At 38.7% G+C, this 20352-nt stretch overlaps 1 protein-coding gene across 1 annotated transcript in view; it reads left to right on the top strand.

Annotated features, from left to right (window-relative positions):
• The first annotated feature begins 6275 nt into the window (after positions 1–6275).
• INTS8 (integrator complex subunit 8) overlaps positions 6276–20352 on the top strand; it is a 47713-nt gene continuing 33636 nt past the window's right edge. The window contains exons 1-8 of the mRNA XM_082601216.1: positions 6276–6553; positions 8949–9123; positions 10983–11123; positions 11445–11516; positions 13108–13159; positions 15186–15368; positions 18385–18492; positions 19970–20125. Coding sequence (XP_082457342.1) covers positions 6424–6553; positions 8949–9123; positions 10983–11123; positions 11445–11516; positions 13108–13159; positions 15186–15368; positions 18385–18492; positions 19970–20125 — 1017 coding nt within the window. The 5' untranslated portion in view covers positions 6276–6423. The remainder of the gene's footprint in view (positions 6554–8948; positions 9124–10982; positions 11124–11444; positions 11517–13107; positions 13160–15185; positions 15369–18384; positions 18493–19969; positions 20126–20352) is intronic.

Raw genomic sequence — 20352 nt, 5'->3', positions numbered from 1 at the left:
GAGGGTAGAGTACCTGGTATGAGTCATGGTATATAAACAATGCTCCATAATAGTTTGTTTCTATAAGCCCATAACAGTTTTCAAGGGTTTTGAGGAGATACTGGCGACTGTAAAAACATGAATACATTTTTATACTTCTTAAGAACAATATGTTTAAATTTTTATTTTGAGAATTTAAAAACGTTTACAGAAATACAAAAAATAATATACTACCCATGTTTTCACCATCCACCCAGAATTGACAAATGTTAATTATAAAATATAAATATTAAATATGTAAATATTACAGATAAAGCTGCAGTACCTGTGACCCTCCACCACCCCAGCTGCTCCTTCCTACGCTACTCCTGTCCTAGCCCCTTTCCCCTCTCTCTCAGAGCCAAACAGTGGAAAGACTTTGCTGTGCAAGCCTCAGTAAAGTCGTTTTTCAAACTTGTTAGTCTCAGGACCCCATTACACTCTTAAAAATTATCAAGCACACCTAAGAGCCTTTGTTTATGTCAGTTATAGCTATTGATATTTACCATATTAAAAATTAAAACTGAGAAAAACTTAAATATGTAATTCATTTAAAAATAAAAATAACAGGCCTATTATGTGTTAACATAAAATTTTTATGCAAAAACCCTTTATTTTCATTAAAAAATGTAGTGAGAAGAACAGCATTGTTTTATATTTTTGCAAATCTCTTTCATGTATGACTAATAGAAGACAATGGATTCTCATATCTGCTTCAGCATTCAAACTGTTACAATATGTTCTTCTGGTAGAAATATCAAAATTTCTTTTCAATGAAAAACCAGCCTTATATAGCTATGTAGTTGAAAAAGGAGAATGTTATGAGCATTTTCAGATAGTTGTGGATTCTTTTCTTTTATACTATACCAAAACTCGAGAAAGTGGTTTTTTTGTTTGTTTTGTTTTTTTGGAGTATAATTGCTTTACAATGTTGTGTTAGTTTCTGCTACACAGTAAAGTGAATCAGCCATATGAATACACATATCCCCTCCCTCTTGGACCTCCCTCCCCCCCATGCCACCCAACTAGGCCATCACAGACCACCGAGCTGAGCACCCTGTGCTATATAGCAGGTTCGCACTAGCTATCTATTTTACACATCATAGTATATTTATGTTGAACCTAATCTCCCAGTCCATCCCACCCTCCCCTTTCCCCCCGTGTCCACACATCCATTCCCTACATCTGCCTTTCTATTCCTGCCCTGCAAATAGGTTCATCTGTACCATTTTTCTAGATTCCACATATATGCGTTAATATACGGTATTTGTTTTTCTCTTTCTGACTTAACTTCACTCTGTATGACAGACTCTAGGTCCATCCACATCTCTACAAATGACCCAATTTCATTTCTTTTTATGACTGAATAATATTCCATTATATATATGTACCAAATCTTCTTTATCCATTCATCTGTCAATGGACATTTAGGTTGTTTCCATGTCCTGGCTATTGTAAATAGAGCTGCAATGAACACTGTGGTACCTGTGTCTTTTTTAATTATGGTTTTCTCAGGGTATATGCCCAGTAGTTGGATTGCTGGGTCATATAGTAGTTCTATTTTTAGTTTTTTAAGGACCCTCCATACTGTTCTCCATAGTGGCTGTATTAATTTACATTCCTACCAATAGTGCAAGAGGGTTCCCTTTTCTCTGCACCCTCTCCAGCATTTATTGTTTGTAGATTTTCTGATGATGCCCATTGTAACTGGTGTGAGGTGATACCTCATTGTAATTTTGATTTGCATTTCTCTAATGATTGGTGATGTTGAGCATCCTGTCATGTGTTTGTTGGCAATCTGTAAATCTTCTTTGGAGAAATGTCTGTTTAGGTCTTCTGCCCATTTTTGGATTGGGTTGTTTTTTATTTTGATATTGAGCTGCATGAGCTGCTTGTATATTTTGGAGATTAATCCTTTGTTTGTTGCTTCATTTGCAAATATTTTCTCCCATTCTGAGGGTTGTCTTCTCATCTTTTTTATGGTTTCTTTTGCTGTGCAGAAGCTTTTAAGTTTAATTAGGCCCCATTCACTTATTTTTGTTTTTATTTTCATTATTCTAGGAGGTGGGTCATAAAAGATCTTGCTTTGATTTATGTCAGAGTGTTCTTCCTATGTTTTTCTCTAAGAGTTTTATAGTGTCCAGTCTTACATTTAGGTCTTTAATCCATTTTGAGTTTATTTTTGTGTATGGTGTTAGGGAGTGTTCTACTTTCATTCTTTTACATGTAGCTGTCCAGTTTTCCCAGCACCATGTATTGAAGAGGCTGTCTTGTCTCCACTGTATTCTTGCCTTCTTTGTCATAGATTAGGTGACCATAGGTGTGTGGGTTTATCTCTGGGCTTTCTATCCTGTACCATTGATCTATATTTCTGTTTTTGTGCCAGTACTATAGTGTCTGGATTACTGTAGCTTTGTAGTATAGTCTGAAGTCAGGGAGCCTGATTCCTCCAGCTCAGTTTTCCTTTCTCAAGATTGCTTTGGCTTTTCAGGGTCTTTTGTGTTTCCATACAAATTGTATAATTTTTTGTTCTAATTCTGTGAAAAATGCCATTGGTAATTTGATAGGGGTTGCATTGAACCTGTAGATTGCTTTGGGTAGTATAGTCATTTCACAGTATTGATTCTTCCAATCCAGGAGCATGGTATATCTCTCCAACTGTTTATGTCATCCTTGATTTCTTTCATCAGTGTTTTATAGTTTTCTGGGTACAGGTCTTTTGCCTCCTTAGGTAGGTTTATTCCTAGGTATTTTATTCTTTTTTTTGTGATGGTAAATGGGGTTGTTTCCTTAATTTCTCTTCCTGATCTTTCTTTGTTAGTGTATAGGAATGCAAGAGATTTCTGTGCATTAATTTCGTATCCTGCAACCTTACCAAATTCATTGATTAGTTCTAGTAGTTTTCCGGTGTCATCTTTAGGATTTTCCGTGAATAGCATCATGTCATCTGCAAACAGTGACAGTTTTACTTCTTCTTTTCCAATTTGTGTTTCTTTTATTTCTTTTTCTTCTCTGATTGCCATGGCTAGGACTTCCAATACTATGTTAATAGTGGTGAGAGTGGACATCCTTGTCTTATTCCTGATCTTGAGGAAATGCTTTCAGTTTTTCACCATTAAGAATGATGTTTGCTGTGGATTTGTCAAATATGGCCTTTATTACATTGAGGAAGCTTCCCTCTATGCCCACTTTCTGGAGAGTTTTTATCATAAATTGGTGTTGAATTTTGTCAAAAGCTTTTTGTGCATCGATTGAGATGATCATATAGCTATGTAGTTGAAAAAGGAGAATTTTATGAGCCTTTTCAGATAATTGTGGATTTTCTTGTTTGATACTATACCAAAACTCAAGAAAGTGGTGGTTTTTTATCTATCTATCTATCTATATCTATATCTATATCTATATATATATATATATATATATATATGAAGTTATTTATTTATTGGCTGTGTTGGGTCTTCGTTGCTGCACGTGGGCTTTCTCTAGTTGGGGCGAGTGGGGACGACTTTTCGTTGTGGTGCGTGGGCTTCTCATTGCAGTGGCTTCTCTTGTTGTGGAGCGTGGGCTGTAGGTGTGTGGGCTTCAGTAGTTGCAGCACACGGGCTCAGTAGTTGTGGCTCGCAGGTTCTAGAGTGTAGGCTCAGTTGTTGTGGTGCACGAGCTTAGTTGCTCCGCGGCATGTGGGATCTTCTTGGACCAGGCCTTGAACCCGTGTGCCCTGCATTGGCAGGCGGATTCTTAACCACTGCACCACCAGGGAAGTCCCTACCACATCTTCTTTATCCATTCCTCTGTTGATGGACATTTAGGTTGTTTCCATGTCTTGGCTATCGCAGACAGTGCTGCTATGAACTCAGGGGTGCATGCATGTTTTCAAATTATAGTTTTATCTGGGTATATGCCCAGCAGTGGAATTGCTGGATCATAGTTCAACTCTATTGTTAGCTTTCTGAGGAACCTCCATACTGTTTTCCATAGTGGCTACACCAATTTACATTCCTACCAAGAGTGTAAGAGGGTTCCCTTTTCTTTACACCCTCTCCAGCATTTATTATTATTATTATTATTATTATTTATTTTTATTTTTTGTGGTACGCGGGCCTCTCACTGTTGGGGCCTCTCCCGCTGTGGAGCACAGGCTCCGGACGCGCAGGCTCAGCGGCCATGGCTCACGGGCCCAGCCACTCCGCGGCATGTGGGATCCTCCCAGACCGGGCACGAACCCGCGTCCCCTGCATCGGCAGGCGGACTCCCAACCACTGCGCCAACAGGGAAGCCCCTCCAGCATTTATTATTTGTAGACTTTTTAATGATGGCCATTCTGACTGGTGTGAGGTGGTACCTTATTGTAGTTTTGATTTGCACTTCTCTAATAATTAGCGAAGACGAGCATCTTTTCATGTGCCTATTGGCCATCTGTATGTCTTCTTTGGAGAAATGTCTATTTAGGTCTTCTGCCTGTTTTTCAATTGGGTTGTTTGTTTTTTTGTTATTGAATTGTATTAGCTATTTGTGTATTTTGGAAATTAAGCCTTTGTTGGTCGCATCATTTGCAAATATTTTCTCCCAGTCTGTAGGTTATCTTTTCATTTTGTTTATGGTTTCCTTTGCTGTGCAAAAGCTTATAAGATTGATTAGGTCCCATTTGTTTATTTTTGCTTTTATTTCTATTGCCTTGGGAGACTGACCTAAGAAAATATTGGTACAATATATGTCAGAGAATGTTTTGCCTATGTTCTCTTCTAGGAGTTTTATGGCGTCTTGTCTTATATTTAAGTCTTTATGCCATTTTGAGTTTACTTTTGTGTATGGTGTGAGGGTGTGTTCAAACTTCATTGATTTATATGCGGCTGGCCAACTTTTCCAACACCACTTGCTGAAGAGACTGTCTTCCTATTGATATTTTATTAATTTAGGTCCTCATGATTTTATTACTCTAATACATGATTTCCAACATGTGTTCTTTAGAGCCTAGGATAGAGTTTCAGTAGTGGGGGGAGTGATGCAGGGATGGTTTTTACAGTGAGAAGAGGGCTAAGAACAGGACCCCAGGAAGCACCAGAATGAAAGAGTGGGAGAGAGGCCGGGCAGAATCCAGAAAGAGGATTGCACAGGAAGAGAAGAAGGCAATGGGTGCCACTGAAGCGCTGATTTACTTTCACGTATGGAGGAGCTACTTCCATTTATTTTTCCTAAAACTTTTCAAAGCTCTACCATTTCATTCTGGGAAAGACCATAAGCCACCAGTCTTATCCTCTCTATTGAATGTTGGAAGCAGCCTGAGTACAGTGGAAAGATCACCAAAGCTCTGGCTCCACCCCTCGATTGTTGGGAAACCTTGGGCAAATGATAACTCTGGAACTTCAGTGTTTTCATTGGTTAAAACATGTGTAACAGGGTCGTTTATAGGAGAAAACTAGAATCATGTATATGAAGAAAGCACTATATGATATTTGCTAACATTTGCCCATGTTTCTAGATGTCAGGTCTTGCTTAAGAAGCTTACCTGTATTATCAAGTTCTGCCTTTAATTCTCTTATCAACCCTAAGATTAGGCACTATTATAATTCCAGATTTACAAATATGAAAACTAAGGTTCAGAGAGGTTAGTTTGCACTCAATATAGATCGTGTGCACGATCTATGAATACACTTTTTTCAATTGCGTTAATAAAAAACACAAGAACATTACAGAATGAAGGTAAATGTAAAATGGCCTTAATAACGCTAGCCGGGATATCAAGAGAGTTAATTAGGCGCTTAAACACTGAGAGCTAGTCCTGAGAAGCAGCAGCAAAGCTAGACCTCACGTGGGCCGTCAGCTGTCTCGGAAAGGGGGCGGGGACGCTGGCGCCCAAGACACGAGGGCACATCCCCCGAGAGGACCTAGGTAGTAGGAAATCTCAGAAATGAAGTGGGAAAATTTAAAGCACCGAAAACAAACTTTGCCTAGATCACAGTTTGAACCTGTAGTGTTCACTGCCTTTTACGAAGACAATGAGGCCTATTGATGAGGCTGTTTCATTTGCTGGCTGAGAAACTCCCAGGGAACCGCGGAAACCAACCTGCGACCGAGCTTACCCGGAAAACCAACCTGCGACCCAGCCTACCCGCAAGCCATCTCCCAAGGCAACTGGGAGGAGGCGTGGTCTGAGGATAGGCCCCGCTCTCTTTCTCCAACTCAAATAACGATTGGCTTGGAGGCGCGGCGGTGGCTCCGGGAGGCGGATCCAGAATCCCCAGCTCTGGCTGGGCTGCGCAGCCATTTTGGACTGTGTGGGTTTCCGGGACGTACAGAGAGCGTCCTAGGTCCCGGGGGTTCCGTAGATTACAGGCCCAGGGCCCGCGTCCGAGTGTCAGGTTGGAGCCGGGAAACGTCCCGGCGGGTAGCGGCGGCGAGGGCAGGATGAGCGCGGAGGCGGCGGACCGGGAGGCGGCCACCTCCAGCCGGCCCTGCACCCCGCCGCAGACCTGCTGGTTCGAGTTCCTGCTGGAGGAGTCGCTGTTGGAGAAACATCTGCGCAAGCCCTGCCCGGGTAAGCGCGGCGCCTGCAGCTCGAGCTGAGCGGGACCCGGCCACCGGCGCTGCCCTCCCGTCTCTCACCGTCCCGCGCCTTCTCGGCCACGAACCTGCGGCTCGGGAGGCGGGGACCGGAGCCGAGCTCTGGCGAGGCCCCCGGCTAAGTATTAAACACACCAGTGCGGGGGCACTGCTGTGGGAGGCCAAAGAAAGGCGCAAAACAAAGGCGCTTCCGCATCCACCCCTTTTTACTGTTCGGGGTTTTAACACCTGCGAGATGGCCTTGTGAGAGTATTTGGGTTGGGGAGGCTGGCTCGAACCCTCCTCTTGACAGAACCCCGTACAGTTTGGGGAGATGGGGAGAAATCAGCGGTTCGGGGGCTGATCCTGACACTAATCAGTTAACTATCTTAGGTTCCCATTTAACTGTTTTATTCCTCAACGAGGAGACTTTAGCGACTCTTAATTATATATTTCAAAGTTAAGCTGTAAATCAAAATGAAGAAATCTTTGAAAGCAGAAAAAAACTACAATTGCAAGATGGTTATTGTATAATGATGATCATGATTAATATCCCAGTTAGTGAGTGCTCTCAGGGAAGGTGGAAAACCCCAGGCATTTCTGGAAAGAGGTACTGGCATGAAAAGGTAAGTTCTTTGGATGGTATTTTGCTGATAAAGTTCGAATCCAGATGTGGCTTGTTCAGTCTAATAGACTGGCCTTAGTCTCCTGGTGGAGACTGCTGTGCGAGAAGTCAGTGTACTTCACTAGGGCGGTTTTACCACCTATATTATATTACGTTCTTTTAATTAATTGCTTTTGACTAACGTTTGTTGAGTGTTTCTGCGTGCCAGTCACTGTGCTTAATGCTTCATATCTGTTATCTCATTTAATCAGTCTTCATAGTAATCCTGTGAGGTAGGTGGTATTATCCTCTATTTTGCATGACAGAAACAGGTGCAGAGGTAACTTTATGCAGGTCCCACTAATTAAGCGTTAAAACAGTGATTCTAAAGATGACATCTCTTTCCTCTAACTGACATTCGTTGTTTGCTGAACTGAAAATCTATAACCATTATGTTCTTCCCTGTAAAGTGCTTTCTTCTGCGGGAAACTGTTATCCTTTCTTCCTTACACCCTTCCTGATCTTTCCCTTTAATCCCCAGGCACACTTCTTATAAATCATAATCCTTAGTTATTCTAACTACACAACTGTTTGGATTTTTTTAAACTTTCTTTTTAATTGAAGTATAGTTGATGTACAATGTTTCAGGTGTACAGCAAAGTGATTATGATATATATGTATATATATATTCCTTTTCAGATACTTTTCCATTATAGGTTATTGTAAGATATTGAATATAGTTCCCTGTGCTATGCAGTAGGTCCTTGTTTATTTTATATGTATCTGTCAATCCCAAATTCCTAATTTATCCCTCCCCCCTTTCCCATTTGGTAACCATAAATTTGTTTTCTTTGTGAGTCTATTTCTGTTTTGTAAATAAGTTCATTTGTATCACTTTTTTAGATTCCACATAAAGTGATGTCATATGACATTTGTCTTTCTCTGTCTGACTTACTTTTCTTAGTATGATAATCTCTAGGTCCATCCATGTTGTTGCAGTGGCATAATTTCATTCTTTTTTATGGCTGAGTAATATTCCAATGTATATATGTACCACATCTTCTTTATCCATTCATCTGTCAGTGGACACTTGGGTTGTTTCCATGTCTTGGCTATTGTGAATAGTGCTGCCATGAACTTATGGGTGCATGTATCTTTTCAAATGAGAGTTTTCGTCTTTTCCAGATATATGCCCAGGAGTGGGATTGCTGGATCATATAGTGACTCTATTTTTAATTTTTTAAGGAACCTCCGTACTGTTTTCCATAGTGGCTGCACCAACTTACATTCCTACCAACGGTGTAGGAAGGTTCCCTTCTTTCCACACCCTCTCCAGCATTTATTATTTGTAGACGTTTTGGCGATGGCCATTCTGACTGGTGTGAGGTGATACCTCATTGTAGGTTTTTTTTTTTTTTTTTTTGCTGTACGCGGGCCTCTCACTGTTGTGGCCTCTCCTGTTGCGGAGCACAGGCTCCGGACGCGCAGGCTCAGCGGCCATGGCTCACGGGCCCAGCCCAGCCGCTCCGCAGCATGTGGGATCTTCCCAGACCGGGGCACGAACCCGTGTCCCCTGCATCGGCAGGCGGACTCTCAACCACTGCGCCACCAGGGAAGCCCCTCATTGTAGTTTTGATTTGCATTTCTCTAATAGCGATATGGAGCATCTTTTCATGTGCCTGTTGGCCTGTTTGGATTCCTTTGTGGTCAAAAACTAATACAGTGAATCCTTTGGATCTTCATAATTAGAACTTAAGTTCAAGAATTATTTTCTTTTAAATCCTAGATCCTGCACCAGTTCAACTTATAGTCCAGTTTTTGGAACAGGCTTCTAAACCTTCAGTTAATGAACAGAACCAAGTTCAACCTCCACCTGATAACAAGAGAAATCGTATTTTAAAGCTTCTTGCTCTTAAAGTTGCTGCACATTTGAAGTGGGACTTAGATGTATTAGAGAAAAGGTATTCAAGATTTAAATGAATTTATTTTTAGTACTGTTAGATATCTTGGTTTATTTCAATATGTGTTCTTATAATATTGGCCCTTAAAATGAAAATTATTTTTCTCTGCATTCTTGGTAAAATATGCAAGTAGTTTTCAAAAGGTGTAAGAACATATTCAACTATTAGATGAATTTAAATAACCTTTTAAAGTATCAACTTGGTTGTTATCAATAATGAGCCATTTTATTATTGTTCTTTTTTTTTGATGTGATAAGTAGGAAAGTCCACGCCTAAACAGTTTTAAATGTTCAGTTTACTTTTACATATCTGAAGAAAATGAATAAAAATTAATGATGGATGGTACATAATGTATGGATGATTCCCTATTGAATAATTCAGTTAATTTTACTGGGCATAAATCAATCACTATCTCTCAAACTATTAAGCTGTCTTATTAGAATCAGTGGTTATTTGTTTACAGATAAATAATTTCAAAGGCGTAGTTATAAAATGATTTGCTTTCATCCCCTTCTCACAATTTAAAAAGAAATACCTCATAGAACATTTGGGAAAATTCAGAAAATAGAAAATAATAGAGGAGGGAAGAGAAGTATTTTTAACATTTTTGTATGATTTTTGTTGTTTTTCTTCCTTTATTTATTTTTATTTTTATTTATTTATTTTTTTGCACGCGGACCTCTCACTGTTGTGGCCTCTTCTGCCGCGGAGCAACAGGCTCCAGACGTGCAGGCTCAGTGGCCATGTCTCACGGGCCCAGCCACTCTGCGGCATGTGGGATCCTCCCGGACCGGGGCACGAACCCGCGTCCCCTGCATTGGCAGGCGGACTCCCAACCACCACGCCACCAGGGAAGCCCTCCCTTTATTTTTAAACAAAGTTGTGAACATACCTTATATACTGTTTTGATTTGTTTTATTTCACATAGCAGGATATCATGAACATTTTCCCATTTTGTTTTTTGGAGTTTATTCCATTGTATAGATAATTTATTAACTGTTCCTCCATTGACAGTTCTCTCTAGTTTTTTACTTTTATAAATGACAGAGCCTTAAATGTCTATGTCCGTAAACTTTATCTGAATTTTGAGTTATAGCCTTAGTATAGATTGTTAAATTGCTTGGTCAAGTGGTATAAACATTTTTAAAGCACATGATGCATATTACCAGATTGCATTCCAAGAGAGTTGTATTAGCTTATACTCACACTAGTAGTATTTAAACGTTGTTTTTTCACCATATCTTCTATAGCATTAAAATTAGAATAAAAAAAAGTTTTGTTGTTTAATTTAAGGGGAAACTTACCCAGTAATAGATTTGAGGCATATCAACAGGTAGCAATGTGTACAAAAAAGTATGATGTATGTGTTACACTTGGAAAATTGAGCATTGATTGGCTATTTGATGGTAAGCAATTAAAATTTTTTTAGATGTGAAAGTTATACTGTCATTTTTATGTTAGGTAATTTTTTGGAGATATATTCTGAAATACTTGTGGAAAAAATGATTTAATATTGGGAATTTGCTTCACAATAATATGGGAAGGAGGGAAGTGGGTGGAGTGGAGATGAAACAAGATTGGCCATCAGTTGATAATTGTTGAAACTGGATGATGGGCACATTGGGCTATATTATATTATTCTGTCTACTTTTGTATATGTTTAAATTGTTTTCATAATGAAAGCTTAAAAAATCTTTTTGAATTTGATAGGTATATTTTCATATAAGTTGTTGAGACAGGTTAATAAAATGGTCCTGTAGATTTACTCCTTTAACAGTATCATTATTTTTAGTGAAAATACTGACTTGTGTATTTTGTGCTTACACAGCTTATATATCTTTTGATTCTTCCTTTTTAAGTTTGTCTGTTCCAGTATTGAATATGTTACTAAATGAACTGCTGTGCATCAGTAAAGTTCCTCCTGGAACAAAGCACGTAGACATGGATCTGGCCACTTTACCTCCAACCACTGCCATGGCTATACTTCTCTACAACAGATGGTAAATGTTTTCATAAACCTGAAATGTGTTGGGCAGCCTCTCTTTAATTGCACTCTGACTTTCAGGGATATGCTTTTAAGTTACTCCTTCTACTCTAGGGATCTCCCAGAGGATCTTGGGAACAGTGAATCTGTTGGTGGAGAAAATTTATGACTGCATAGATGAAAAGAATTCTGAGAAAGATGTGGATGACTTACAAAGTTTTTATTATATATCAATTAGAATTTCAGATAGTTTTTAAGTCTTCTAAGGAGTACTTGAAAAAATACTTGAAGTGATATTTAGAGTGTGTTAAATTTTGGTTTTTGGTCTTTTTTACAGGGCGATTAGGACAATTGTTCAAAGTAGTTTTCCTGTCAAACAAGCAAAACCTGGACCTCCTCAGTTAAGTGTGTAAGTTGGCCAATAAGACCCTTCCTTGGCACTTTTTTCATCAGAATTTTTTTTTAATTTTGTAAGTTTTTAATAACTCCTAGTACAGAAGGAATAGAGCAGGAATCGGAGGGCAGAGGCCTGCGTAAAGGTGGGTTTGGAGGAGTTAGAAGGGTGAGAGATTCAGATGGTGCTTTGGCTGTCTAGACTAGAGAGCTCTGAAACAGAAGGGAGCACTTCGTACATTGTGCCTTTCATCTTAGCATCAGCTGACCTGCTTCCGAGTATTAAGATTGCTTTCATTTAATTAAATTTACTTGAAGGAGATATATTTGTTTTGTATGCTGGAAATTATTTTAATCTAGAGTGCAAAAGTTAATTACAATAGTTGGATCATATCCAGAGTTTTAAACCTAGTTCTTAAATTCCAGATAGCAACTTACCCAAATTTGGAGGAAGAGAGTATAGTTTCTAACTTGATACAAATGAGCTTTTGATATCAGTAAATTTTTATTCTTAAACTGAGGGTTTGTTTATCCTTAATGTCTTAATCATTAGTTCATCTCAAGAGTTTAGCAGCATTCCTAGCACATTTTAAATGCCTAAGAAATAGCTGATAAGTAAATGAATAAATGGAAGAAATCATTATTTCTAGGCAACATTATTTTCTAATGCTACCTACAAATATCACCTAAAAATCTCATTAGTAGAGGGACCCTGGTGGCGCAGTGGTTAAGAATCCGCCTGCCAATGCTGGGGACACGGGTTTGAGCTCTGGTCCAGGAAGATCCCACATGTCGTGGAGCAGCTAAACCCGGGCACCACTACTGAGCCTGAGCCTGAGCAACTACTGAGGCTGCACTCTAGAGCCTGCGAGCCACAACTAGTGAAGTCCATGGGCCTAGAAGCCTGTGCTCCGCAACAAGAGAAGCCACCGCAATGAAAAGCCCACACGCAGCAACGAAGACCCAGTGCAGCCAAAAATAAAAATAAATTAAAAAATATATATATCATTATTAGAAAATCATTTTCTGGGTAAAGTTTTTTTTTTTTTTTTTTTTGGGCAGGGGGTACACGGGCCTCTCACTGTTGTGGCCTCTCCGTTGCGGAGCACAGGCTCCGGACGCGCAGGCTCAGTGGCCATGGCTCACGGGCCCAGCCGCTCTGCGGCATGTGGGATCTTCCCGGACTGGGGCACGATCCCGTGTCCCCTGCATCGGCAGGCAGACTCTCAACCACTGCGCCACCAGGGAAGCCCCTGGGTAAAGTTTTGATGCTTAGCATTTGTGTTATATTTTTGTTTGTTTGCATGTCTATGTCACCATGCAGATGCTTATCTTTTGTTACTTTTTAAACACCAAAAAACTGTTTGAGGAAATGAATAAATGAAGTAAAAAAAAAAATTTGAGTTTTTTAAGAATACAAAGCAATTGAGAAAATAATGGTAAAGGAGCATCAGCATTGAGTTTTTGCTTGTTTTTTAAGCATGAAAAGAAATAGCATTAAAAACATTTTTATTTAAATTCAACCTCACTTTCAAGAATGATCTTTAAGTTTTGAATTTTCAGTCTTTCAAGTAATGTTTGATACTCTTCAATCATTTCTCTTTTAGTATGAATCAGGTGCAACAGGAGAAAGAGCTAACAGAAAATATTTTGAAAGTGGTGAGTATTGGCATCAGTTACACTCTAACCTTTCTGGGACATATTTAGAGCATGTGTAGGTGCTTCTAATCTTAGGTATATAAGAGTTGGCAAGGTCTAGATGCAATGGCATTTATATTTTTACTTTTTAGAACATAGTTTGGTAATATTCTGAATCGTACATTTAAAATAATTAATTAATTAATTAATTAATTTTGGCTGCGCTGGGTCTTTGTTGCTGTGCCCGGGCTTTCTCTAGTTGCAGTAAATGGGGGGCTTCTCTTCATTGTGGTGCGTGGGCTTCTTATTGTGGTGGCTTCTCTTTGTTGCAGAGCACGGGCTCTAGGTGCACGGGCTTCAGTAGTGGTGGCTTGCGGGCTCTAGGGCGCAGGCTCAGTGTTGTGGCGCACGGGCTTAGTTGCTCCGCAGTATATGGGATCTTCCCAGACCAGGGCTCGAACCCGTGTCCTGTGCGTTGGCAGGAGGATTCTTAACCACTGCACCACCAGGGAAGTCCCTGTACATGTTTTTAATGTTAGTGAGAGTGCTTTACCACCAATTCTGTTGTCAAATATTTCACAGTACTTTAGCAGATGTGAGAAATCACTCTTATAGGTGATATGTTTATATTCTTTTATGTTCTCCCAAAAATCTACAATAAACATGCATTATATTTTAAAATTATATTTCTTTAATTAAAAATTCTTTTTCTTAATTTATTTTTATTTTTATTGGCTGTGCCGCACAGCTCACGGGATCTTAGTTCCCCAACCAGGGATTAAACCCGGGGCCCGACAGTGAAAGCGCTGAGTCCTATCCACTGGACTGCCAAGGAATTCCCTAAACCTACTGCTGTAGTCAGAAAAATACAATTATTTTTTGATTGTTCTAGTCAGTATAAAAGTAGAAACACAGTAGTTCCCTTAATTTAAAAATGATCTCTGTAATTCTTTATTTAACACCTACAGTGTGCCAAAGATAACAACTGAAGTTCAGGGGCTGGGAGAGGAGAAGGAAGATAAGAGACAGTCTGTATCTATGTACAACAGATAATGTATTTTTAATGTAGCAGCAAAAAACCTGCATCATTTTAATATTATTATCTAATGCCTACTAAAAGTGGCTGGCACATTGAAGCATACAAAACATTTCTTGAATAAATCAGTGGAACTGTGCAAATCTTTAAAACATTTTTCATTATTAACTTTTTTATAGAAGAAAGACATCAATCTTTTCCAATATGTGTTTTCTAATTTCACAATAGGAACCTACTGTTTCATTAAAAAAATTTTATTTATTTATTTATTTGGCTGCACTGGGTCTTAGTTGTGGCACTTGGGATCTTTGTTGCCGTGTGCAGGATCTTTTTTTTTAAAATTTATTTATTTATTTATTTTGGCTGCATTGGGTCTTCGTTGCTGCGCGCGGGCTTCCTCTAGTTGTGGCGAGCGGGGGCTACTCTTTGTTGTGGTGCGCAAGCTTCTCTTTGCGGTGGCTTCTATTGTGGCAGAGAACGGGCTCTAGGCCTGCGGGCTTCAGTAGTTGTGGCATGCGGGCTCAGTAGCTGTGGCTCGCAGGCTCAGTAGTTGTGGCACATGGGCTTAGTTGCTCCGCGGCATGTGGGATCTTCCTGGACCAGGGCTTGAACCTGTGTGCCCTGCATTGGCAGGCGGATTCTTAACCACTGTGCCACCAGAGAAGGCCCCTGTGTGCAGGATCTTTTAGTTGTGGCATGCAGGATCTTTAGTTGCAGCATGCAAACTCTTATTTGCGGCATGTGGGATGTAGTTCCTGGACCAGGGATCGAACCCAGGCCCCCTGCACTGGGAGCATGGAGTCTTTACCACTGGACCACCAGGGAAGTCCCTCTTTTTTTTTTTTTTTAAGATAATTTTAACAAATATAATTGCACTCCTGCTATGTTAGAAACATTTTTAAAATAGATTAATATACTAAGCTAGTAAGTATCCTGTAAATATTTTTTGGTTACTATAGTCCAGTGCTGCCATTTTTGTATTTTAATAATTTGTTTATTGAACTTTTGTAGCTAAAAGAACAAGCTTCTGATTCTATCTTGGTACTAGAGGCAGCCCTTAAGTTAAACAAGGATCTTTATGTCCACACGATGAGAACGCTAGATTTATTGGCCATGGAGCCAGGCGTGGTAAATGGAGAGACTGAGAGTTCCACTGTTGGATTGAAAATCAAAACCGAGGAGATGCAGTGCCAGGTATTTATTTCAGTAGTTAATCAATGCATGGCAAATTTTTGGAAAATCTTGTTTTTAATTAGAATTTATTTCTGCCCTTGTCCCTTTGATTTTGACTTCAGATGCTATTAAGACTTTGTATTGTATTTAATTTGTGAATTTTACAAGACCTCACTTGAAATTTTTCTAAAAGAAATGGAAGGAAAATTTCGTTTGATCTTTTGTCTCTGAACTGGTTTCCCAGTTGTATTTAGGAGACTGACAATGCAGTGAGTATGTAACTAATTTACAGTTCATTCATATTATTAGAAATCTAACCATACCAAAAAAACAAAACAAAACTAATATTGTACTAGACTTTGAAACATGTGGGCTACTAGAGAAACACCTAGTTTTTCAAAGATCTTAAGTTTGCCTGCTTTCTGTAACTCTGTGCTGTAGTTCCTTTGTTGCTTTCAGTTGTTGTTTGTTGTTAGATATTTTTTGTATTGATGTCTTCTTTTTCCCTGCTGGATAGTAAACTCTTTGAGGTCTCTTTTTTTTAATATATTTGCCTCTTTCTCACTTTCCAGCCCAGAATCTTGAGTATAATAAAAATATAAAAATATTTGATGATTGCCTAGAGGGGACCACTAGCCTTTTACATTCTGTGTTCTTTTTACATTCTATGTTCATCGTGTGAGTTGGCATAACTTCTTTAATCCCTATTTCCCAATCCTGAAAGGGCAGAAGTAGCTCTGACTTTAAAGGGTTCGGAGGTACCTTTTCAGATTAGCTGGTTCTGGAGTTGACAATAATCCCTTTTCAAGACTTGTTAAGCTGGAGTCTTGTACAGTAGGAGGAGGAGTCAAGAGGCATTGACGTTGGTAACCACTTTAAATGGTCAATGAAACTTCCATGTAGGAGGTTTCCGGTGCTGTCATATCTTATACTCACTGAGTCCGTTTAAAAGTCTTGGTAACATGTCTGATTTTCACAATGTAGTGGATGATATGACCTGAAAAAACAGAACTCTTACATAAATGTGCTAGGTTAACCCTATCAAGTATTCTTTTAATTACATAGCTGAGCCATAATTTCTGTTTTTTGAATAGCAAATTAGTACTGATACTCATTTCCTGGCATGTTAATGTTTAAAGTGCATTTGCAGTCTTTATGTTACTAAAATTTACCTGACTCAAAAGAAAAATCTTAAATTTTTCCTTAGTTAAACCAAAAGTATTACTGTCCTTCAGGGCAGCTTCATTATCAGATTTGTTTTTTTTGTTGTTTTTGTTTTAACCTATTGACCACCTCTTAACTGTAGAATTTAGACTTGTTTTAATGGCTAGTCAGTATAATTATACTTGAAAGTATCTTTTTGGTATCTTGTACTCTGCCTGGAAAGGGGAATTATATGTAACTGTAATACGTATGCATATGTATGTGTGTTTATGTGTGTTTAAATCTTTCTCTATTATGTATACACACACATACTATTTTTAAAAATTTCTTTAGCACTCTTTTACCCTAGATGGAAGGAAGTGCTCTAGAATGATAATCAGCCCAACATTAAATGTGGATTAAATAGTGCAAAGCAGTATTCTAGAGGCTGAGAAGAATTAATCTTGATTTGTTGAACAGGGCAGAATAGTATCTATAATGCATATCAGTAAAGAGTAGTTCAGTCATGAGTACCAGAGACTATTACAGCTTAGGAGTTCAGAGGGGGAATGAGCATCTGTTGGCTAAGGTTGGTTTGGTGTAAATGGAAATACGGGGTGTGGAATGAAGTTCATTTGTAGATCTGATGTGAATGGGGAATTGAGAAAACTGGTGTGATTGAAATAGAGGATAATAGAGAGGTTTGGAGAGAGAAATTAGTCCAGATTCTGAGATCCTTGAAGATCAGGCCTTGGGGTTTGAACTTTCTCTTACCTGGGGGAATAATTCGAAGGCTTTTTAAGAAAGTCATATTGAGAAGACAGATCAGTCAGCCTTGTGTAGAGTAAATTTGAGATAGAGTATTAGGAACCTAGAGATCTGGCTTCAAGTCTGGGCTCTGCCAGTATTTGGTTATATGCTTTTAAGCAGAGATGTCACTTTCTGGGCCTTAGTGTTCTTGTTCATAAAATGGCCAAGTTGAACTTAGTCTTTGAGTTCTGCATTCAGTAAATCTAGGTATCAATTTATGAACGTTCTTGGAAAAATATACAGGTTCTATTAGAAAAAGACAACTGGAAATGCACTATCGTTTTATAGTCATTCAAATTTCTCAATATTTTATTCTGGCAAGTTCTGTGATAGTAGACATTTGCCCCTTCTGTCCCTTTTGGAGAGACACCCCGGTGGCTGTCCCCCTATTCTATGTTAGAAGAACCTCCTACCTTCTGAGACTTGATGGGGGGCAGAGCCTGTTTCCTATAATAAAACTGAAAACTCCAGACACTAGCGTTCTCTAGCCCTTATCCTGCTCCAGGGCAAGTATGTCACATGGGTGTGACAGACAGATACATTTAGTTTAGACTGAATTAGGAGCTAGCTAGTAAGTCAGTGAAGTGGGGAGGGTAGATAATGCGTTGTGATGGTGAGCCAACAGCGACAGTGACAGTAAAGTCTAGCTTCCAGGGGCAGCCCTGGCAGAAGTGGAGCTGCTGCTTTCAGTGTCTAGTGCTGGTGGCTGCAGGTGACATGATCTGTGGAGTCTAGTGTTGAGATGGCTGCAGTGGTGTTTCACTGCATCAGTTTTGGCTCTTGTTCTGGCTGCTTGCTTCCCTTCCCCTGTTTGTTTTCCAAGTCTGATTCTTTGGCTTTCCCACTAACTCTGTAGGCCACCTGACATCCTGAGGGTAAATCTGTTTTCTGCTTAATTCAGTCAGAGTTGACTTCTGTTGCTTGTGACTAAGAACATTGATTGTTTCACTGCTCATTGAAATGGTTTTTTCTTTTTTGTTGTATGTGTACCTGTGTTTTGCCGAGATGAAGATGCCTTTGAGTTTTGTCAGCTCTTAAGTTCCTGAAAAATTACTGAGCAAATTGGTATTCATTACCATTTTAGGTGTGTTATGATTTGGGTGCAGCATACTTCCAGCAAGGCTCTACAAATCCAGCTGTCTATGAAAATGCCAGAGAAAAATTTTTTAGAACCAAAGAACTAATTGCAGAGGTAAATACAATCATAACAGGCATATGATTTTCAGTCCTTTAAAACATCTGTATGTTTTTTGGCTTTAATTTTTCTGATGATAAAAAAACCCAGTAAGTGTTCATTGTTGTAAATTTGGTAGTTCAAAAAAGTAGTGAAAACATCAAAAAAAATCTGTAATACCCCTTTCGTGGTTTTAGCTTATTTTGTTTCCAGTTTTTATTCTTTATGTTTTTATACAGTTAAGCTCATGCTGTAATATACTATTTTGTATCTTGCTTAAATATTTGAATAGATATTTTAAATGTATTCTATTCTGTTGTATAGTTGTGCTGTGATTTCATTTTCCTAATGTTTGGGCATTTAGACTGTTTACTGTTTTTATTTATTATAAAGTTGCAAAATTTATATCTCCAAGCATAAATTTTTGTTTGGACTTTAGATACTTTCAAGTTAAATTCCTGCAAGTAGAATTACCATGTCAATGGTCATTATTTTTTTAAAGGATGTAATATGTAAAGCCAAATTGCTTGGTAGGTACATTTCTCCGAAGGCACTCCAATCAGCAGTGAATTTTTTTTTAATTGCTAATTTGATGTGATCTAGAATATCTTTTAAAGATTTGCATTTCCTTGGTTCCTAGTAGGGTAAACATTTTCATGTGTTTGTTGTTTGCATTTTTCTTTTTGTGATTCAGAAAACTGAATTTTAAAGTATATAACTAGGTTTCTGTATGCCTGGTGCCCAGAAAAATTCCCACTTCAATCTTTCCTTTCTTCACCAGAGATATTGATTAAATGTACTAGAGATTTACTTTATTGGGAATCCCCATTTTACTTTGTCTGGGGCACTCATCAGATTTCTAATTTTATGGCATTTCAGGTATAGTAGTTTAAAACTTCAATTTTTTAAAAAAGTGTGTCTTTTAAAATTTTTTTTCTGTTTTGATGGAAGCATTTCTGTTTATTCCAGTTGAGTGAAGATTGAGTTTTCTTTGCTGTCCCCATTTAAATCTCTGCAAGTACATGTATTTTAAAATATTTTAAGCTTGTTTTTAACAGTGTCCACTCTTTGTTAGTATCTTAATTTTCATACCTACATAGAGTAATAATAATGTCTACCTTTATGTTGGCCTGAAAACTCTAAACCAGGAGTAAGCAAACTTTTTTGTAAAGGACTAAATAATAGATATTTTAGGCTTTGTGGGCCATATACAGTTTCTGTGGTATAGTCTAATTTGTTGTTATGGTTTTTTTCCCGCCTTTACAACCCTAAGAATTGTTCTTAGGTCAAGAAATCTATAAAAACAAGCCATGGGCTGGATTTGGCCTGTGAGCAATATTTTGCTGACCCCTGCTCTAAACCTTTTAATTTTTTATGGTTCCTCCAGCCCTGAATTTTCCATTAGCATTTTCTTGTACTGTTAAAATGCACTAAATGGGTGCTAGACTATTTCTATTACACTGATGAATAATGATATATACCTCTTACTTTACAGATAGGTTCATTATCTCTTCATTGTACCATAGATGAGAAGCGGTTAGCTGGCTATTGTCAAGCGTGTGGTGTTCTTGTACCTTCTTCTGATAGTGCATCTCAGCAATTGACTCCATATAGTCAAGTCCATATTTGTTTGAGATCTGGCAACTATCAGGTAAGATGTGTGATGGGGATACAATAGTGTAATCGAAAAGCACTGGAAGCCAGACAGCTGAGTTCAGATCCTGACACCACCATTTACAGTTGTGCCATTTAGGGCAAGCCAGACTGTTAGATTGGCCTATAAAATAGTTTTAATAATTAAGCTTCTGGGCTTCCCTGGTGGCGCAGTGGTTGAGAGTCCACCTGCCGATGCAGGGGACACGGGGTCGTGTCCCGGTC

Source organism: Mesoplodon mirus (assembly GCF_964341445.2).
Source record: "Mesoplodon mirus genome assembly, chromosome: 16".
NCBI lineage: Eukaryota > Metazoa > Chordata > Mammalia > Artiodactyla > Ziphiidae > Mesoplodon > Mesoplodon mirus.
This window is presented reverse-complemented; position numbering and strand designations above follow the sequence as displayed.